This window comes from Haliaeetus albicilla, chromosome 2 (genome assembly GCF_947461875.1).
Source record: "Haliaeetus albicilla chromosome 2, bHalAlb1.1, whole genome shotgun sequence".
NCBI classification, from domain to species: Eukaryota; Metazoa; Chordata; class Aves; order Accipitriformes; family Accipitridae; genus Haliaeetus; species Haliaeetus albicilla.
The window spans coordinates 70,838,285-70,857,923 of NC_091484.1; the positions used below are offsets into that span (position 1 = coordinate 70,838,285).

At 35.1% G+C, this 19,639-nt stretch overlaps 1 protein-coding gene across 1 annotated transcript in view; it reads right to left on the reverse strand.

Moving 5' to 3' along the window:
- The window catches only part of UBE3C (ubiquitin protein ligase E3C), an 83,198-nt gene that overhangs the window by 37,154 nt on the left and 26,405 nt on the right, over positions 1 to 19,639 (reverse strand). The window contains exons 11-16 of the mRNA XM_069778192.1: positions 14,580 to 14,666; positions 13,725 to 13,882; positions 12,919 to 13,151; positions 7,678 to 7,782; positions 6,492 to 6,579; positions 2,890 to 2,987 (exon numbers count right to left, since the gene is read on the reverse strand). Of these exons, the coding sequence (XP_069634293.1) occupies positions 2,890 to 2,987; positions 6,492 to 6,579; positions 7,678 to 7,782; positions 12,919 to 13,151; positions 13,725 to 13,882; positions 14,580 to 14,666 (769 nt within the window). The remainder of the gene's footprint in view (positions 1 to 2,889; positions 2,988 to 6,491; positions 6,580 to 7,677; positions 7,783 to 12,918; positions 13,152 to 13,724; positions 13,883 to 14,579; positions 14,667 to 19,639) is intronic.

The following is a 19,639-nucleotide window of genomic DNA, read 5'->3' on the forward strand; positions in this document are numbered from 1 at the left end:
ATCTTTTTGTCATTTTTTGAAATGCTTAGGAACATTCCCAGTAACAAGAAATTAGGTATCAGTTCTCCTCTCAGGAGCAGTGAGCAAATAATTCAAAGCAAAATAGTGGACAGCACTGCCATATTAAACAAAGAACCAGAGCATCACACCAATTAAAAAAAAATAACACCAGCTGAAGTACAAACTGAATTTCACATTGTCCCTTTGCAAGTCTTCACAACAGGAAGCCGTTACAGCTCACCTGAAGAGTAACTGTAGCTAACTGTGTTCCTATTCCAAGATGTAGCATGGGAGGGGGTTGCCTAATGTATAATAATGTTCAATATACCCTCAATCCAGGGAGTGTCTGTTTACTACATCCTCTCTTGCATCTTTTCCATATTCAATAAATAGTCTATTACCTTTTCCATGTGATGTAATCTCCCAATAATATCACAGACTGCTTAAGTAAGAGTCTCCAGGGACGTTTAAAACCAACAAATTTACCATGAAAGCGGAAAATCTGACAACAGCAGGCAAAGCTAGAGTAAGGTCTCAAATCTACTGTTTCTGTGGACAGCTGTAGCTAGCGGACAAGATGGAATATTATAGTGTAGACAAAGCCAGACTCTTTCCTAAGGTACATAGGAGGAAGGCAAGAGAAAATAGTCCTAAGCTGCAGAAGAAGAAAAGCTGAATGGACATAGAGGAAAAAAAAACAACTCATAATGAGAGTGATTAAGTATCAGAAGAGGTTACACAGAGAGTCTGAAATCTCCATCTTTGGAGATAGTCAAAACTCATCTGGACAAGTCCTTGTACATCCTGATCCAACTCCGAAGTTATTCCTGTATGAGGAAGGATGTGGACTAGAGTACCTCCAGAGGTCCCTTCTGATCTAAATTTTTCTACAGTTCTACAACATCAAGACACATAGCCACAGACACCTTCTTTTTATGTACACGGCATAAGAATATGTTCACCACCATTCTCTTTCCTGAAGTATGGCTAGATACAGTTTATTAACTATCGTTACACAACACTAGATGGAAAGAATCGCTTGGAGGTATATCTCATAGAAAAATTCTTCCTGATACAGAGTCTGGACTCCTACGTAATCCAATGTTCATGCATATGTTAGTCCTGAAAATAAGAACCCTAACACCTAACTGAAGAATTTGCAATGACTTCAGACTAACACATGGAAAAAGTAAGCAATGCTGATTGAAATATACACCACAGGAAGTAACATCACCACAGGCAAGCTGACGAAAGTATGGCTTAAGTAAGTTAGAACCAAGGCACCTGATACAAATTGGATGCATTACCTCCCACAGGCAAACATCAGATTAAAAGGTGTACACCAATGTGCCTTAAGGCTAAAGAGGATAACATCCCCAGGGTCAGAAGGCTGAAGAGCCTACCATGAAACTGGACTCGGTAATTGCTTGTAAGAGTATCTAGTATCTGGTGATTCAAGGTAAAAATCTCATGAACAAGTCAGAAAATACAAGGACACATGGAACAACCCACACATGGAAACAGCATTGAGCTGTATTACCACATTAAAATACAGCGTAATAGATGGCAATTGGTCAAGAGTAAAAAAAAAAAACAAACAAAAAACCAAACAAAACAAACAAACAAAAAAAAAAACAAACAAAAAACCAAACAAACCAGCAAGACCATGGTAAGGTATCTTCTTCCCTTATTGCAAGTTGTTTTCCAGGGGCAGTGGGAGTCTCCAAAAGGATGTAGACACCCACTATTACACAAAAACAACCACACATGGCCCGAAAAGTAGTATAGGAGGATCTCCTCTTTGAACTATAAAAGTTCAGTCTATAGCTTTATCCTTCTCTCCAAGATCTCATCCAGTTGGTATTTCAGTTTTTGTGATAAAACCAAACAAGGTTTTAGGAATTCCAGAAACTTTACATATATGCATCTCCACATAGCTTTAAGAAGCCCAAAGGTTGTAGATAGTGACTAAATCGTGACATAGATATCCCTGCTTGAGGTCACTTCCAATTGTTTCCCCATAACCCAAGTGCAATATTGCCATACAGTATTAAGATGTTCCGTTGGAACAACTGTTTTCATAGAAGCCTGGAAAAAACACTCCTTTTCTACTAAAGCTGTCACTGTCTTTGACAAATACTGCTTTACTTTCCCTGTGGGACTATTCTTCATTCCCTTGATGGTGTCTTGCAACTTAGTATTTCCAAGACAATTCAGGGAGCAGTTTTTAAGTAACTGATGCTGTTGACAAAAAGAAATTGTAACAGTGAAAGCTTTAAAAAATATATATGATGCAAACTGAAATCGGTAATAGAACTAACAATTACATATTTAAAAACTAGAAAACATTTAAGAGCAAATTCAATAGTACAAGAATCTTGCAAGTTTTAAACTACATAAAGTTCAGCTACTCAGCTATGAATGCTGAAATTTAGTCTCTGGGTGTTATTCTCCCAAAACGGACATCCATCATCTCATTCTGAGTAAATCCACCCACTGCAAAAAAGTATCCAGTCTTGACCTTGCCATCTGTTTATTAGATACACAACTAGTTAGTGCTCTGCTTACCACAAGAGGGTGCAATCATGTAGATCAATCATTGAATCAGGACTGCAGTTTATTATAAACATACAACTGGTCTCATATATCCTGGAATACATGTTTCTAATTTTAATGCAATTATTGTAAAGGGTAATATAACTAGTAAAAGAAAAATAATTAACTTCAAATGTTCAGTTGCCACATGAGTACTGAAGAAAACCAGTATGGCCTGTCATATCCTTCTGTAAGGAAATGATCCAGTTTCTACTTAACTAAGTGCTCTTTTTAAACTTATTGAAAACAAAACAAAAAAAACACCAACTGCATATTAAATAAGAAATTAGGTACCTTTACTCTTTCTTCAAAAGGAACTACAAAAGGTAGCTCTGTCAGAATTGCAAGTTGTCGTTCTTCAGATACAGAAAGAGGTGCTGGTTCCAAACCCACTTAAAATAGAAATAATAATTTTAAAAATTTTTGAAAGAACTTTTTTTTTAAACAGTTTATTTTGTACCAAGTGACTCAATTTACTTTGTATAAAAATACATACATTAAAATAGCTTATTTACTAAACAGTCACACAAAGCCTTACCTTTCTTTAAACACTAGTTTCTACAGCAAACTGAAATACAAGTAGTGAAAACACACTGCAAACGAAGTATGTATAAAAATAAGTACTCCTGTATTTTAAATTTTATTCAGAACAAAAAAAGTTATTTTCTTATGATTGAAATTTTAATTTTTCAATTAAGAAAAAATACATGATAGAAGACAATTAAGAAGTTGTAAGTAATTAGAATTTTCATCGCAGGAATACACAATATTCCCATCCAAATGAACAAAATAGTTTAAAGGTATTGTCCTTTCAACTATCTACTGTCAATCAAACCATTTGAGGCATAAAAACTAGGAATTAAACTGAAGCTAATGAAACCAACAGAAAGAGAACATTTATTTCAATGGGTTTTCTCTCCCAACAGCAAGGTCACGGTGATCACATAAAATCCTAGTCACTGCAGAAACAATGAAAAGAACATCAAGAAATTGTATAATGTGCTTAAGAAAAAAAGATTAGAAAAGAATTCAAGAAGCCACAGCAACAGAGAGACCCAATCGCATGCGGTTCCCAAGCTACCATGCAGTTCCTTTGAACCTTCTTATACCCACAGAGGATGTTTTTAGGAAACAGCTCAACTTTGGGTGATGCACAGTAGAAGTGACAATCCTGCTCTAATTTCATGGCAAGAAGCTCAGCTGCTGAGCACATATCTGACTGTAAATTAATTAACTGCAGGGAAAAAAAAAAAAAAAAAAGGGGTATTGGTCACTGACCAGACAGTTTGGTTAAAGGTCCACCTAGCTTCAGTCTACAGAGGAAACAAAACCCACAACTCTTTAGTTGTTTCATTTTCATGTTTAATAACCACCTTACCAAAAAAAGACTGCAGAGTCTAGACTAGTTATAGACCATATTACAAAACTGAAGTAAACGCTTCACATTACTACCCAGCCTGGAAGTTTATGATGACAGTTTCAAGTTTTTGCCTTTGGCTCCTACCTGTGGCAACCAGCATCTTGCTGCCCTTCTGCAACTGGACATCACTTCAATGTTTTGTTTTTCTCCACTCTTCAAAGCACTTTCAGTAGGGATATTTTAAGCACCAATTTAACATGATGTTACCCCAGAACACCACTATACTTGATGTATATTCATTTGGGGCAGGTTTCAACATAGCAAGCCTTTGGAATTTCTGATAAAATGCTTATCTGTGATTACCCTTAGTTTACTCAGTAAACATTTTTAATTAAAGTCAATGTATGCAGCCTATTAAGCTAACGGTTAAAAGCATTTTAAATAAAAAGTGCATGTACAGCAAAGGTAAACTACTACATGACTTCAACAGTTCAATTATTCCAGTCAATTAGTCAATTTTATCTGCATTTCTCCATCACAGCTTCTTTCTTTAAAGACAAATATGGGATGGAGTCATCAATACAGAGGGCATTTAGAACTCACGAGTCTGCCATTTAAGTAAATGAAAAAGCACAAATAAACATGACCATATGTGATTCAGCAGTACTTTCATGCTAATTGGCTTTAACCCATATGGAGTCAAGAGGGATTAAACAACTCATGTGCACATTGTTACCTGCTTGTTTTCACACGCTCATGTTGTTGACTGCACTTTTTTTAGCCTGATTTCATATGAAAACGAGGCTTACATAAACACATCGTGCCACCTTTCCTCACCATCTTGCCTCCAACACACTTTTGAGCTCATCATCTGAATTTTAACTTTGACAGAGAATAGGAGATTCAAAAATAAAGTTTTGTGAAAATTTTCAGCTGGACAGAGAAGAGAAATTCCTTTAGTGACCTGATTACAGAAACAGCAAGGAGAGCTCAGTTATCTGCTCTGTTCAGTGTGTCAGCTTGTCTGACAGCCAGCCAGCAAAACGAGGGCACGTAGCTGCTCCGCACCAACCAACAGCACGTGCACTCCTTATCCACCAACTGCCCAGACCAAGGCAACTAATGAAACAGAGGGAACTGATGCTATTATGGGAAGGAAGACAAGGGAGAGAGCTCAAGATACTGTATGTATGAGTGAAAGGAGACTAGTAGACTAGTAGCGTGTGGGAGAATCTTGAAGTAATAAATACGGAACGGGTCTCACAGTGAAAAATACCAAGACAGCATAGCTGTCAAGAGCCATGTAGGTCAATGGAAGAAACAGGGATTACTGATGTAGAGTCTGTAAGGTATACAGGACACAGACCTGTTGAAGCCTGGCAATTTTTGCTAAAACACCTGTTTTTAAGATTTCGTATTATTACTTAAAACAGGTGATTTCCAAAGAGAGAAACTAAACTGAAAAAATACTTGATTCAAAATTCTTAGTACTTACACTGGACCAACTAGTTGTTATCTGGCAACTAGATTAATAAAGTAATCAAAGTAAACTTAAACCATCATAGCTACTCATATAAAAAATATCATTATAAGAAGTCCTTAGGCTTCAACCTTGGACAAAGCCCTTAATTCTGTACAACTCTATGGCAGCATTCAAAGGCTATGGCCTTCTCTAAATGATCTACTGTATCTGGCTAAGATACTCAAGCAAATTACATCATCTTGAAACAGAGTATAGACTCTCATAGATGAATCATTTTGCTGCTTAAAGGCCCCGTTTTTGATTCATTATTAAATCTGCACAAGTGTTAGTGATTTAATCATTATTTTACCTGAGCACAGCAAGGTAAAATTCTAGAATAGTGAAGCTACAAAGGTATGAAAAGCTGAAAAAAACAGGCTGTCTACATGAGAAAGCATACTGGCATAACTAAACTAGTGTAAATTTACCCTGATCGCTAAGTTGGTCCAGTTCTCTCATCTTTCTTTGGAAGTTCCATAAAGTCCAGATATTCTGAGTAATTCAAGGGGTTAATTTTCTGCCTTTTCTAATTAGAAACAATATTTACAAACAGTAACTAATACTTACCATGGTACCTAAAGCTTGTTTGCTACAATCTAATATATAATAAGGAAGTTTCTTTAGAGTATACAGTAAAAGCAAAACGTCAATGCTTTACACCTTCTGCAACTTTATTAATTTTGTATCTTATGCAACTGCCTTTTATACATATTAATACATATATTTTTAACACATATAATTTATCCACCTCATCATTTCCCTTTATCAATGCCAGCAGAAGCTTGGGGAAAGCTGTTATACGTTAAATATTCTAAAGACATACACACACGTATACAAATACACTTTTTTTAAAATATCTGAAACAAAATTATGAAAGATTGCCTTGATTTTGGTTATCATTAAGACTTTTATACAAAATACTCAACTGAGCTCTATAAAAGGTAGATTTTCTTTGCATAAGGCAAACTGTTATTTTGACTCAGTAAAGCAAAAATTGCACAGACAGTATCTTACCATCCAAAGTAGATTGCAATGGTCCTATTCTTCCCATTCTTCTGACTCTCCAGACATGTCTAGCAGATGGCACATACAGCTGTGTAACCTGATAAATTAACAGTATTTTACAGTTAAACATTATCTAATTACATACTGCAATTTACTATTACACAGTAAATACATAATATTGTCTGAATGCCTAAGTATCTTAATTTCTAATCACTCTTCCTTATACATGTGCCTTAAAGCTCAGCTGCAAAATTAACAGCAATGTAATACAAAGTCCATGTATCATTTAAAAATACCATGCAGTGTTACATTAAATTCTGGTATTTAAGGTACTAGAGAAGCTGAGTTTGAATTTCGAGGTGTCAAATAAATTCTGCTTACTTTGTGTTGAGAATCAGGTTAGCATCATGGTTTAAGACTACTAATACTTTCTCTAAGGTGTGTAGGCACTATTTCCTAAGAATTATAAAGAACTGTCACACAGAAAAATGGAAATCTTGAACACAAGGCAAGCAAACGTGCAACCACCAAAAATAAACAGAAGAGTTCACTGTTAACTATTCCGTGCAAAACTTCCTAGTTAAGACATCTAATTGTGCAAGGTAGTCTATCTGAGCTGTAACTAACTTCTTAAGATCCACGTTTCCAATGATTCAAAGGAGGTACTTGCACATCGTGTTAGCGTTCTCTTTTGCACGCTCATACACACTTTTTAAGCTCAATGTCATTTTTTTCAAAAGTTCTTAAAAAAAAAAAGTAATTTCTCGGTGACGTAAGTACAGAAAATGCTACTGAATTTTCTTTTAATTTGGAAGTGAATTTCGAGGGATTTTTCCCCACTTTAGAGCAATTCTTTATTTAGAATTTTTATTATGAAAAGTACTTCAAATAACTTGAAAATGAAATGCAACAACATGCTACCAGATTTTCAATTCTCCCCTGCTATAAATGCAGATGACTTACACTGTCACACCGTAGAGCAAGTTCTACTTTATGGACTGGAAATGTGATTTAGCGTAGAAGTTTATTAACAGACGCAAGACTTTTACATTACAGAAAAGCAGCATTACTCCAGGTTTTAAACCACACTAAATCTGTGCAACATCAACATCACTGATACTGTCAGGAATCAAACACTTTACCATTGAAACTTTGGCACCTGTAAGGCTATGTGGAAAAAGGATATTACTCTTACCTTATCCGCTTTAATGTTTTCTTGTTCTGAGAGCCAGTGATTTGGTGGGCAGAAATTTCTCCTTGTATCTCTCGATTTCAACATTTTCACTAAGTTTGTGATGACCTAGGTGTCAGAAACACAGACACTGAATATACATTTAACACTGTGAATGAAATTGTATAATCCACAAGCAAAAGCTTAGGAAAAATCTTTCAGTAATGTATGAAATTATTACGTATTTTTAACTTACAAAAACTTGCTCTTTTAAATACCTTAGAATGTGAGTAAGTAATTGTGGTTCACTTGTAAGTCATCAAAAAAATTGGCTTATTAAAGTCTCATTCCAAAACCTAAGAACCAGGACTACCTAGTACTAAGTAATCCTAGGACTACCCTGCACACCTAAGAAGTTGTACGCCAGTTCAGGGAAGCCTAAACAAATCATTACCAGCATTAAATTATTTATTTGAAGAAAGTAACACCTAAGTAGGTAATTTATACAATGACCTTTTACAGAGAATTTTTTTTTCTTTTTTTGCTTATATAGGTTTTCAGAAATGAAATGTGTGAATAGATGTATGTTTTAGAAGAGGGAGCTATATAACTATTCTTTACTACCTCTCATTCCAAACCTGAGATTCTGAACAATTTGGCTGATTAGTAGGTTTTCTTTGTCCACAAAGAGGAAGATTCTTAAATTTCTGTGCATGGTTTTTTAAGGAAAATGCTCCATGGAAGAATGGAACTTTTGCTTGCTGTCTCAAGACAAAGGTCACATATATCACTCCACACTAGGCAAATCTGAAGGACCAACTAATAAACAGTGGGTATTTCTGCCTATAGTCGATAAACTTAACTAACTAGCCAGCAAAAGATCATGTGATGTGCTTCTCAATGGTCAAACTGTACAAAAGCCAACATCAACTTCAGAAAGTAGAGAAGGAGAGGGCAGAAGCATTAAATTGGCAGCAAAACATAACAGCAGAAGTTACATCTCTAAAGTACATGAAAGATTGACTGCTTCTGGTTGCTGTATTAACAAACTAAAGCATTTCCAGCTAACGGTGCCTCAGAGGAATCTTCAATGATATCACCTCACCAGACACGGAGGTAATTATGCATGTGAAAAAACAAATGCTGATATTTTTAAGGGTAAAGGTCTACATCTGAAAAGACACTACAGGTTCCTTTTCTTGTCAATTAATATCTTCTTAAGTGTTTTCAAAGCTGGCTACAGAAAAAATTATCATCTCATCCAGAAGTAGCTAACAATTTATCAAATTAACTGTACCCTCCAAGTTCTCGTCTCTATTAAAACAGATCCTAGTGTGACTAGCTCAGTTGTTTATACCGTACAGTAAACCGTACCGTAAGATTGTTAAAGGCTTCAACATACCAGATTCAGAAAGTAAAAATCACTCCTGAGAAGAGCCTAGCCCAAACATGCCTGAAAGCAGATTAGAAGATGACCATTTCTAGAAGAAGGATGGTCACCAAATATTCTTCTGCTGATCACCATAAGAAGCATAAAAAGCACCCACAGTCCTAAAAATACATGTGTGTGGTGGCTGGTTGTAATTTTCATTTAATATGCACATATACACTGTATTATCATAATGCTACTTACAAACTAATATGTGCTAGGTAAAAGCCCTTTAGTGTGTTAAGTTAGTAAGCCCTTTTCCAACAGAAGGTATAAACATTTACCTGAAAACCACCTAGTCACAGTGGTTTAACAAATTTTTGCTTATCAGCTGAACCATAGTGGGTGATGATGCATACACCCATACTTCACCCAACCACAGGCACATTAGTTTAAACCACTACATTTAATTAATTTTTATTCACAAGGAATTCACAAGGTAATTCTGTCATTATTATAACCATACAGTCAGAAAATGAGAAAACTGAATAGATAACTAGTTTATGCACATCTTCGCAACAAAATTGGGAGGCTGAGAAAAATGGTTATCATGGTCACTACAGTGTCTTTGCAATTTTAGTATTTTTCTTGGCAGTTTCCTCCAATCCGGCGTGGGGCGGGGAGGAGTAGAGATATCAAGCTAACAACTACTCCATCTCAAGCACAATTGTCATACCTGGTTGCATGCCTTCTCTCCAAAGCAGAACCAACTTAGCCCAACACTACATAAAACATAATTAAGTGGAATCAATAGAACATTAAATTACTAGCCTAAAAAGACGTTATCACTGCTACAATGAACAGCCATCTGTTTTGCAACTTAGAACTACAGCACTTGAAAAATGAATGGGAAAAAAACATACACAAAGCTCTTCTGAAGTCATCTTGCTAAAAGACAGTCTTAATGGGCAGGTGTCAAAAGTAACAAACTGTTTAATGAGCCTTCTAAAGGATTCTGTGTCTAGATACTACACAAAAGACCTTTTAAGATCCAGTTTGTAAAGTAATGTCTTGAATAAAGACAAAGAACGCTATTAAGGGAACTGTCTGATTACACTGGAATTTTCATCACCTTGCCCTTATAGAATTCAGTGCAGGTTAGAGGAGTCACTGAAGCTCTGTGGTCCCATTACCACTATACATAAGAGAAAGATAAAAAAAAGGAGAAAAAAAAAAAAGAAAAAATTATCCACGTGAAGACCATGCTAATAAAATACTTTACAGACAGCTGAAGACTCCTTAAAGGAAGCTGAATCAAATTAGGTGAGATTGGAGTTTCTTCTACATAATGAATGAGGACTGAGAACGCTAGCAATCTAAAATCAGGACTCCTTTGTAAAATTTCATATAAGTATGTATTTTATTGAAAGGGAAGACCCACTTCAATAAATAATATTAAAATGGGGATTCGTTTCCAATAAAGCACCAAATGCAAGTAACATTCAAAACTAAAATTCAGCAAAATTAGCAACTTAATGTCATAGGATTAACTCATGATAGTGAAATAATTATTTTACTTGACAAAATCCATTTTCATGTACTCATAACTTAAGTGCTTCTATGGAATCTGTAACAGTTGACTACACTATTCAATATTGTACCAAGCCAAAAAAAGGGGAATCCTGCTGAATAAAGACATTTTCACATGTAAATCTTACCAAAGACCTCCAATCTGTCAGCAAATTAGTACATCATCAGCAGCCTCACTGTTTTCAGATCTACCATTACCTTGCAGAAGTAAAGCCTGTATTTGTGTGTGTGTGTATATATATATATATACATACACAGGAATGTATTTCATTAGACACCAGTGGCACGGAAAATACGCAAAACAAGTGTGAGAAATTAAAAAAAGAAAAAAGAGAAAAACATAGATGATAGGGAAGGAACGTGCCTTCTCTGCAGGCAGCTTGCAAAAGCTTTAGCAAAGATAAATCTCTCATTTATTTGACACAGTGTAAAAGAAAGAAAAGTATTTTCTACTTAAATTTATGAGTAACTAGTTTAGCTTTATTTTAACGATTTGGAAGAGGATATTGCTGCCTGCTTACTGGCAAGAAGCTATTTTGAAGCTGCCCTCAGGAAAGACTCAATGCTGTGTACAGTAGTCTTCTTGATGAGATGAACTTTAGCTGTGTTGAATTTTTCTCTGTAACAATGTATTTCTGAAGGAGTAAACAAGGGAAGCTTTGTTATCAGCTACTTTTTTGGGTAGAACCAGGGCCTTTGAGAAACCCTCAAGATTTACATTCATAATTCAGCTAATGGAAGACAACCCTTGTTCCTGAAAATAGTAACAATACACGAAGTTTAGACTGTTCCACTATGAGTTTAATTCATGACTGCCAAAGTGGGACAGACTAAGTCGGGATTTTACAACTCTCTGAATGACAGCAAAATGTGAACAAATTCACCTGAAATGTAAGCAGCTTATAAAAAAATGATTAAATATGACAAACTAAAGAGAAGAAATAGAAGATGGCATGGTATAAACTGCATACATAAAAATACTCCTAGCACAACCTCCTTCTTAGAAAAACAGACATATTGGGGTTTTCACTCATGACCTTTAAATCGAAAGTTTATTTGACAATTTAAAGACAAGTAATTAAATTAAATTGTGCAAACATATATTAGATCAATCCATGCAAATTACAAATTCAGTGGTGCATTAGGACTGTATTCAATGCAATCAAAACATTATCAGTTACTCTCACAGCTATTAATGCTTATGCTCATAAGTGAAATGTGTTGTAAAATCAGGCAGAATAGGCTGGAGAGAGGCTATCTTAGACTTGTAGAATGAATAAGCATTCCTTAATTAGCCCATCAGGTTAAGTGCAAGCCTTAATGGGCCTTTCCTAAAGTCTAGCATGACATCTTTCTCCAAACATGGCCAAGAAGAAAGTTCCATTAGCAATATTAATACAAGCTTAGTTGATCATTTTCATTCAATTAACTTCTTTCAATTAAATAGATAGCTTGACAAAAGCAGTGATAAAAAGACCTGAAGGGACAGCTGATGACTCGAACTGAACATTAGTGTGCGAGAGGTCGCCAGTATTAAACAGACTGTAAATCTAGCATTCAATTTGGAAAATGCATTTCTTCTGCTCCCACTTCTTTAATGAGCAATTTTAGCTGACTAGATGTGTTTGCTGCAGAATTTTCATGACAAGTCAAGCACTCCTTTTTTTCGGCAACAGTTATATTAGGTTTTTTCCTGCCAACGTTTTCAGCTTCTCTTAACTCATGTCTTAGAGGTAGATACCATGGATAAAACTAACAGAAATACATTGGTAGATATCCAGAAAGAACATATATTAAGTTTACATTTGCCAAGCCGGATTCACCATCCCTTTAGTATTACAGCAAACCCAAAAGGAGTAGTACCAACAAATTTTAGCAGAAAACCAACAATACAGCATGGTACCAATTAAGTGAAGCCTCTAACACAGTACTCGAGTAATCACGTGATTCAGTCAGAATTTCAAACCTAAATAAAGTTATGATGACATGCTTAAGTACCTTGCTGAATGTGAGTTCCAAGTTAAAACCTATATTGTACACAGTCACTTTTTGTAAACAGGATAAGCAAGAAAATAAATTAAAAGTTGCCAGAAGCAAAAATAAATTGTTACGGTTATCAGAATTTAATTACAGAAATTAATTAAGTTTAGCATATATGCCAAAAAGCAACCTTCCAAAATCCGTATTCCTTGTAATAATTGTGTTAAAAGTATAATCAGAGAAAAAAAACAAACAAACCCTTAATCTCACATCTTCAGCAGAAGCCTTTAATTTTTAAGAATATTCTGAAAATTGACACAATTTACCTTGAATAACTGAATCCACCTTTTTTGTTCCGTCTGTATACATTGCTGCATTTCCGTATTTTTTGTTACTCCAACACTTCTAAATGCTGCAATATATTCCTCACGAACCTCTGGTTTTGTTTCTGGGTAAGCCAACTTTATGATTCCTAAACATGCATCTCGAAGGCAGCGTGATAATATTACAAGCTCTTCTAGTGTAAAAGGCATCATTGATGATTGTCTTTGACCTACAACTACATAAACACAAGTTTCCTTAAACGACTTTTTCTTAATACTTTGTTATTAAAAAAAAAAAAAATAATTTATTTCATTAAAACTTTAATATTCACACACAAAATCTGAAGGTACAGAAAAGAAACATCACCCAAAAAGAGACTTAGTATACATTCATAAAGGTGATCAGGTCTTGTAATTGTTCGCAGTCACAATGATTTTAATTACAATATTCTCTTACTCTATTTCGTGATTCTTGCTATGTTAAATTTTTCCATTAGACTACAGGTTCAGTCCAGAAGAACTTCACTCTCTTCACTAACTCATTAAAAAATATCACAATTAAGAACTTCCATATCAGACCCTGTAAAGCTAGGGTTCCCAAGGTGCAGACTATCATTTTTTTTTCCTCTTTTTTCTAAATGCAATCACCATGAAAGAGCTAGCCGACAGCTGAGTGCTCAGGGGACTATCAGCAAGTCAGTCTAGAAGAGCCTTCCCCATAGATGTCAGCAAATCATTACCAGGGAACTCTGCAGCCTTACACAAAAACATTTTGCAAAGCACTGCTATTTAGTATGCCTGAAACTCACCTTCTATTGGATCACCAAAGAATTCATTATCATGAATAGAAATAAGTGAATGACTAAACAAAGAACTGAAAAGGTAGAAGAGAGGGATAATTCGACTGGAATCTTCTAAAGACATTGGAGAGCCTCTTGAAATCACTTGAAGGAGTGGCACCATAGACCTTAAAATATAAAATGCAAAATTAAAGAGATGATTAATTAAATACTCTAAAAAAGTATAAACTTCAGCTTTCTAGTAAAAATATTTAGTAGTAGTTCCTACAGCAAAATAAGGACGGTGCTCTCAGTTAAGTAACTACTATTCCCCATTCTTGCAAAGTAAGTTTACTCTTTGTAAATTCTTGTCACTATAGTATCTCAGCGTCTTGATGATATATAAACTCTGGCATTAACTATTACAGAATGCAGATACATTCTAGTTTAGAACAGAGAGATGAAGCAAAGAGTGATTAATCTGCACGTCAGCACAGAACAAATCTGTGGGTCCAATGCCTCAGTTCCTGGGAACGTGTTTTTGCCACCATCAATTTCTGGACTAGTCAAAGTATGTGAGATAAAACTCATGTACTTGGGGCTTCGGTGTTTGTTATATTGATGCTAGTAAGCACTCCAAAAACTACAAAACATCCACCTTATTTTAAATAAAGATTTTATTTATTTACCTGTAATTATTTACAACTATCCAATCGTCAAGATTTTGCTGAGTTTTATGAAATCATAGGAGCTAAGTAACCATTACAGTTTTGTTTTTAATCATCTTCCACGAGCACTGTTATACCACTAATTGTCTCATTCTCTTTTCACTAGATATGCTCTACTTTAACAAAGACTGAGTTTCAGAAATGGTATAATACATACCCTGTAATCATTCGTGTAGTCATTGAAGATATCAAATACCAAAGATGTCTCAGGAATCTGGCATTAAAGGCTAAACTATAAAGAAGCCTGCAAGAGGAAGTTCAAATAAATTGTCTTCCAAAATACTGTATTCACAGAACACAATGCTTCTATAAGAACTTTTCTGTCAAGCATTTCTCAAACATTAACAATTAGATTTATTCTTTCAAGATGGAGGTTCTTATTCTAATCAAATCTGGTGAAAGCCCCACAAGCTGAAAAACAAGCCTATAAATCCTTATACCTAAAATACACAGTTCATTAACTCAGCAACAAACTACACAATATAAATCCAAGTTTGCAGTATTGCACAGAATTAAACACACATTAATAGCATAAACTCTGAGTTATTTATCTGGGATTTTTTAAAATTCTAATATAGAAAATCACATCAACTAGTTAAGAGGTCACTTCTGTGGTTCTTCTGACATTAACAAACATAGCAATTTTTGCAAAAAGTAGATTAAAATACCTTAAAGTTAATTTATGCTAGAAGCAACTATTGATTTAAATTTATGCAACAATTTTACTGGTATATTCTGCATGACAGATATAAATATACAACATCAATGGAACAATGTCTATCAGGACAGGTACCCATACACATACACTAATTTATCTGCAGACAGAGAATGGTTTATATACCTGTAAAATTAAATATATATGTTCACAAGTCAGTTGTATACAGGACTGACTTTAACCATATTATTTCAGACATGATTACAGCATGATGAACTTTTTATAGAAACAAGAAATAAAAAGCTTCCTGGAATTAAGAAGTCTCCCCCAGCCTATTTTTAACCCTGCAGGAAACAACATATGTGACAAATATAATTTGAAACAATTACCGTCTTCTAGGAAACCAAACAGGATTTGACTGAATGAACTGTCATTTTTCAGATATTGAAGAACTATGTTCAGTTAGTTATCCTAAATGCTACTTTCCTAGGTCTCCTAATTACTATGAGAATAAATAAGGTTAAACAGATGCTCAGGTCCACATCTCCTCTCAGAGGTCAATAACCTCATTAATATCAAAAATTCCCTGTGACCATGCGTACAAGAGGTAGGAGGCTGCGAAATGGGAGCAGGGAGGGTAGACTAGCTGCTGCTTGAAAAAACAATATTTACTATGGACCACATGGATAAATTAAAATTTGCCAGATGGCAAAAGGAAAGGAAGCACACATTTCATTAAGGAAAAAGTAAAATATCGGTAAACACTTAAAAACATATGAGAATAGTTTAAGTGGCAATTCATTTAAAGACATTAAAACAAAAGAAAACACAAGAAAATCTACACGCCCACTCACAAACAAATACTGCATAGTGCCATATGCCTCTGGGTCCTCGCTTTCTGGCTGCTGAAGACCTGAGGGCTCTTTTTGGTGCCTTTGCAGAAGTACAGCCTCTCTCATGCATCCACACAGCTAGTCCCTTCTTTGGGCTCTCAATTCACACATGCATTCACCAAAAGCCAGTTGCACAGACAAGGAACTGTGCGAGGATGAAGCAGCACGAGGAAGGGCAGAACTCTTCACTAATCAGAAAGGACAGAATTTCACAGGTACAGGGAGTGTCAGAAATAGAATGGGGGCATGCAGAAGAAGGGAAAATGAAATACAAGCAACCTCTGGTTTGCGGTGCTTCTTTGCTGAAATATCACCCCTCTTGTTTCAAAAACTTTGAATTTTAAATACATAGATCAGTACCTTTAAAAAGAGTTGGGAGCTTCACATATTCCAGAGAAGTTGCACTGTGGTGATGATTACTAAGTCTGAGTCAAATTTGAAGCAACTGCAGCTAATGCCAGTTTAATATAAGTTTTACTGTAAAATTAAGTTCTACTTTAAATATGTGTAATTTTTGAAAAAAATTCAACCTGAATTTGATATATGGGAATTTCACTTCCTTCTAAAATCACATTATTTTGACATTTGGGTGGAATTATGCAATATCATGTAAAGAAGGGCTTATTATATCTAGCTAATTTAGAATAAGGATTCGTGTTTTAATGTTTAAATATCTGAATGATAGCTCAGATGTCTTGGTTTCTGAAATGAGAAATTTCCTCAGTGACCTTCAGTTTTCAGCCTCATATTTGAAATGAAAAGTAATTTGGCACAGTGCCGTTAGGTCTCATAGGGCTTCCAAGTAAAAATTTGTTAATTTTACAATCATCCCTGGAAATTATGTAATAGTTTTAGCAGAAATGAACAAACATTATGGACACTGAACCTATCATAATGTAATCCATTTTTTCATTCTAGCAATATTCAGCAATAATGAAGGGAAAAAAAGGACAAACCTTAAGAGCTTATAATAATAACCTTTGTCTAATAACCTTTTATTCCATATCCGTGATTCAGGCAGTCAATTGTACCAACTGCTGTTATTTCATGGCCCAATTCCAGAAATGCTCAATGTATTCACATTTCCCTTCCCTGAAAATCTGGTTAAATACAAAAATGCAAATTTGGCAGAAGATGTTATCATACAGCCTGTTTTGTCAATATGAAATACCTATGAAATATGAAGCAGATGAGTCCATAATTTCTAACATTTCTGTACTGTCACCAGAAAATAAACATGAAACTGCAAACTAAACACAGAAGGGTGAATTAGGACTTGTGTTACAAAAATTTCACACCATTAGATTCACCTGAAATATAATCCAATGCAAAAGGAATGACAGCAGAAACAGCCTACCACCCCCCCACCCCAAGTATAGAAATTGGCTTTCAAAGTAGAAGTTAAAAATTGTAACCTAAAAAATCCACAATGCAAGGATAGCCTTGAAAAGTCACATCTCTGCAAAAGTTCACGAAATCAGGTGTACTAAAGAGTTTCAAAATTTTTGGCTTCCCACTAAAAAAAAAAAAAAAACCAAACCCTAAAAACCCCAACAACATAAAAAAAGCCTAAAAACTTTTCAAATAAAAAATTAAAAACAAAAAATAAAAACACTGAGAATTAAAATTGGTCAAAATCTACCTCATTTGGTCTTTTTCTTTGGCAGAGAAAAGACATGCATCTGCTAAAAACCAGCATTTCCAGATAGAACTACATTAAAATGATGCAGCACAAGATAATAATTCCTGATAAACCACAGAACATTACATGGATAGCTTATATACCCTGAAGACAAAGCATTATCAACCCACAAAGTTTAGAGATCAGTTAATGTAAAGCCTGAGTGTCCATACAGTCTTGGAGTACCTTTTCCTTTAAAGAAAAAAACACACACACAAACAGTAGAAAACAAAAAGATTAGACATTATTTCTTTTCATGTAAATTTTTATAATCTAACTCAGGGGTTTCATTTCCAATATTTGTACTATTCTAAAAACAAACCAAGCAACTAAAGTTTAAACATTGGGGTTTTACCCCTTCCATCTGCATTTTCTTGAAAATCTCACTGCATACCACCAACTTCTTTATTATGAGATCATTATACATGGGTTTATATAATGGATTCATTAATAGATTTTCTGTAAAGTTCAATATTTAGATTTACCACTGTAATTTGGAAGAACCATTTTTCTACTACCAGAAAGGGTAAGCTCCTTTGAAGTGGAAAAATGCACACTGTCTCAGCCACAGGCTATGATAGAGTTAAATTCACTCCAGTGATTACTGTTAAGTACCTATTTTAATCATACCAAATTATATTATCTGCTCCCAAAAGTAAGTACATAACAATCATTTATTTAGAACCTTGTTTCTCTCTGTAGGTATCTAATTGTCCACAAAGGCCACATGATTTATGTGTACTTGTCAAAACAGTATTTTGGGCACCCCTGGTTTAAAAAAAAGTGTCAAATTCCTCCTGCGCAATGGGACAGATTAAATGACCCATTAAGCTTAATTTAGCTGAGGCACCACTACAAGTTAATTAGTTAAAGGCAAGATTTTCAGTCTAGGTCATAAATTGGGCCCAGTTTCCCACTGAGACCATTTAAGTTAATGAAGAGAATACACTAGAATGAGAGGAGCTCATACAGTCTGTGAAAGGTCACTGCTGCCAGGGCAGTGGATTTTGACACTTCAGAACTGCAAGGTGTCACAGGTATGAGACAGCGTGCAAAGCCATCGTTAAATGAACTATGCTGCACTTTAGGCTGCTTTATGCTTCTGCCTCTCTTTGTATTGGGCCAAGAATGGAAAGCGAAGCTTAAAAAAAAAAAAGTTAAAACTTCATATATAATGATTCTGGTTTTAAGAAAAAAACAACAGTTTAAGAACATTCCCTAAAGAACTACTAAAATAGCCTCATGCAAAGCCTTAGTATCTTCAGCACACACGTATAAAGACAGGCTGCTCATATTACACCAGAACGTCAGTTTTCCAAACAATTTTCAACCAGAGGCTAAGATTAGCAATGTTATGTTAATTAAACAGTAGTAATGTACGGGCACTATGAAACTCTTAAACCAAGGTTAGGAATCACTCTGGGGCACTGAGCAGACAGCTGATAGCAACTGAAGTCCCAGTACAAGCACGGTTTCCATCACTATTTAATATTAAGCCACAGTGATGACCTGAAGTCTATGGTATTAAATTACGCCCCTAAATATTGTGCAGAGACAGAATTTACTAGTTAGTTAAAGTGTAGTTTTGATAAGCAAAGTCTTACAAATGTCTTTATAATGAGAACTATGCTCCAAGACTCAAGTTTTCTTTTTTTTTTATTTTTTTTTAATAACTGTATTCAATAATATGTATCAACTTCACAGTGAAAAGATGAAAGCCCTGGCCCTTTGAGAACAACTACAATTCCCAATGACTTCATTACAATCAGGATTTTATCCTACGCCTCTCATCTGGCTTACTGAACGCTAGCTACAGCTAGGTTTTTCCAGGCTTGCGGCCTTTTTCTTTAACTGGGCTTGACTGCATCTTTCCAGAACTTGTTCAGAATTTATCCAAATTCCTAACGACTAACCCAAAGCAATGTGCTTTTCCAGTAATCCACCTCTGGATCCCACCACTCTCTGTAGAGAATCAGAAAGGAACTTTA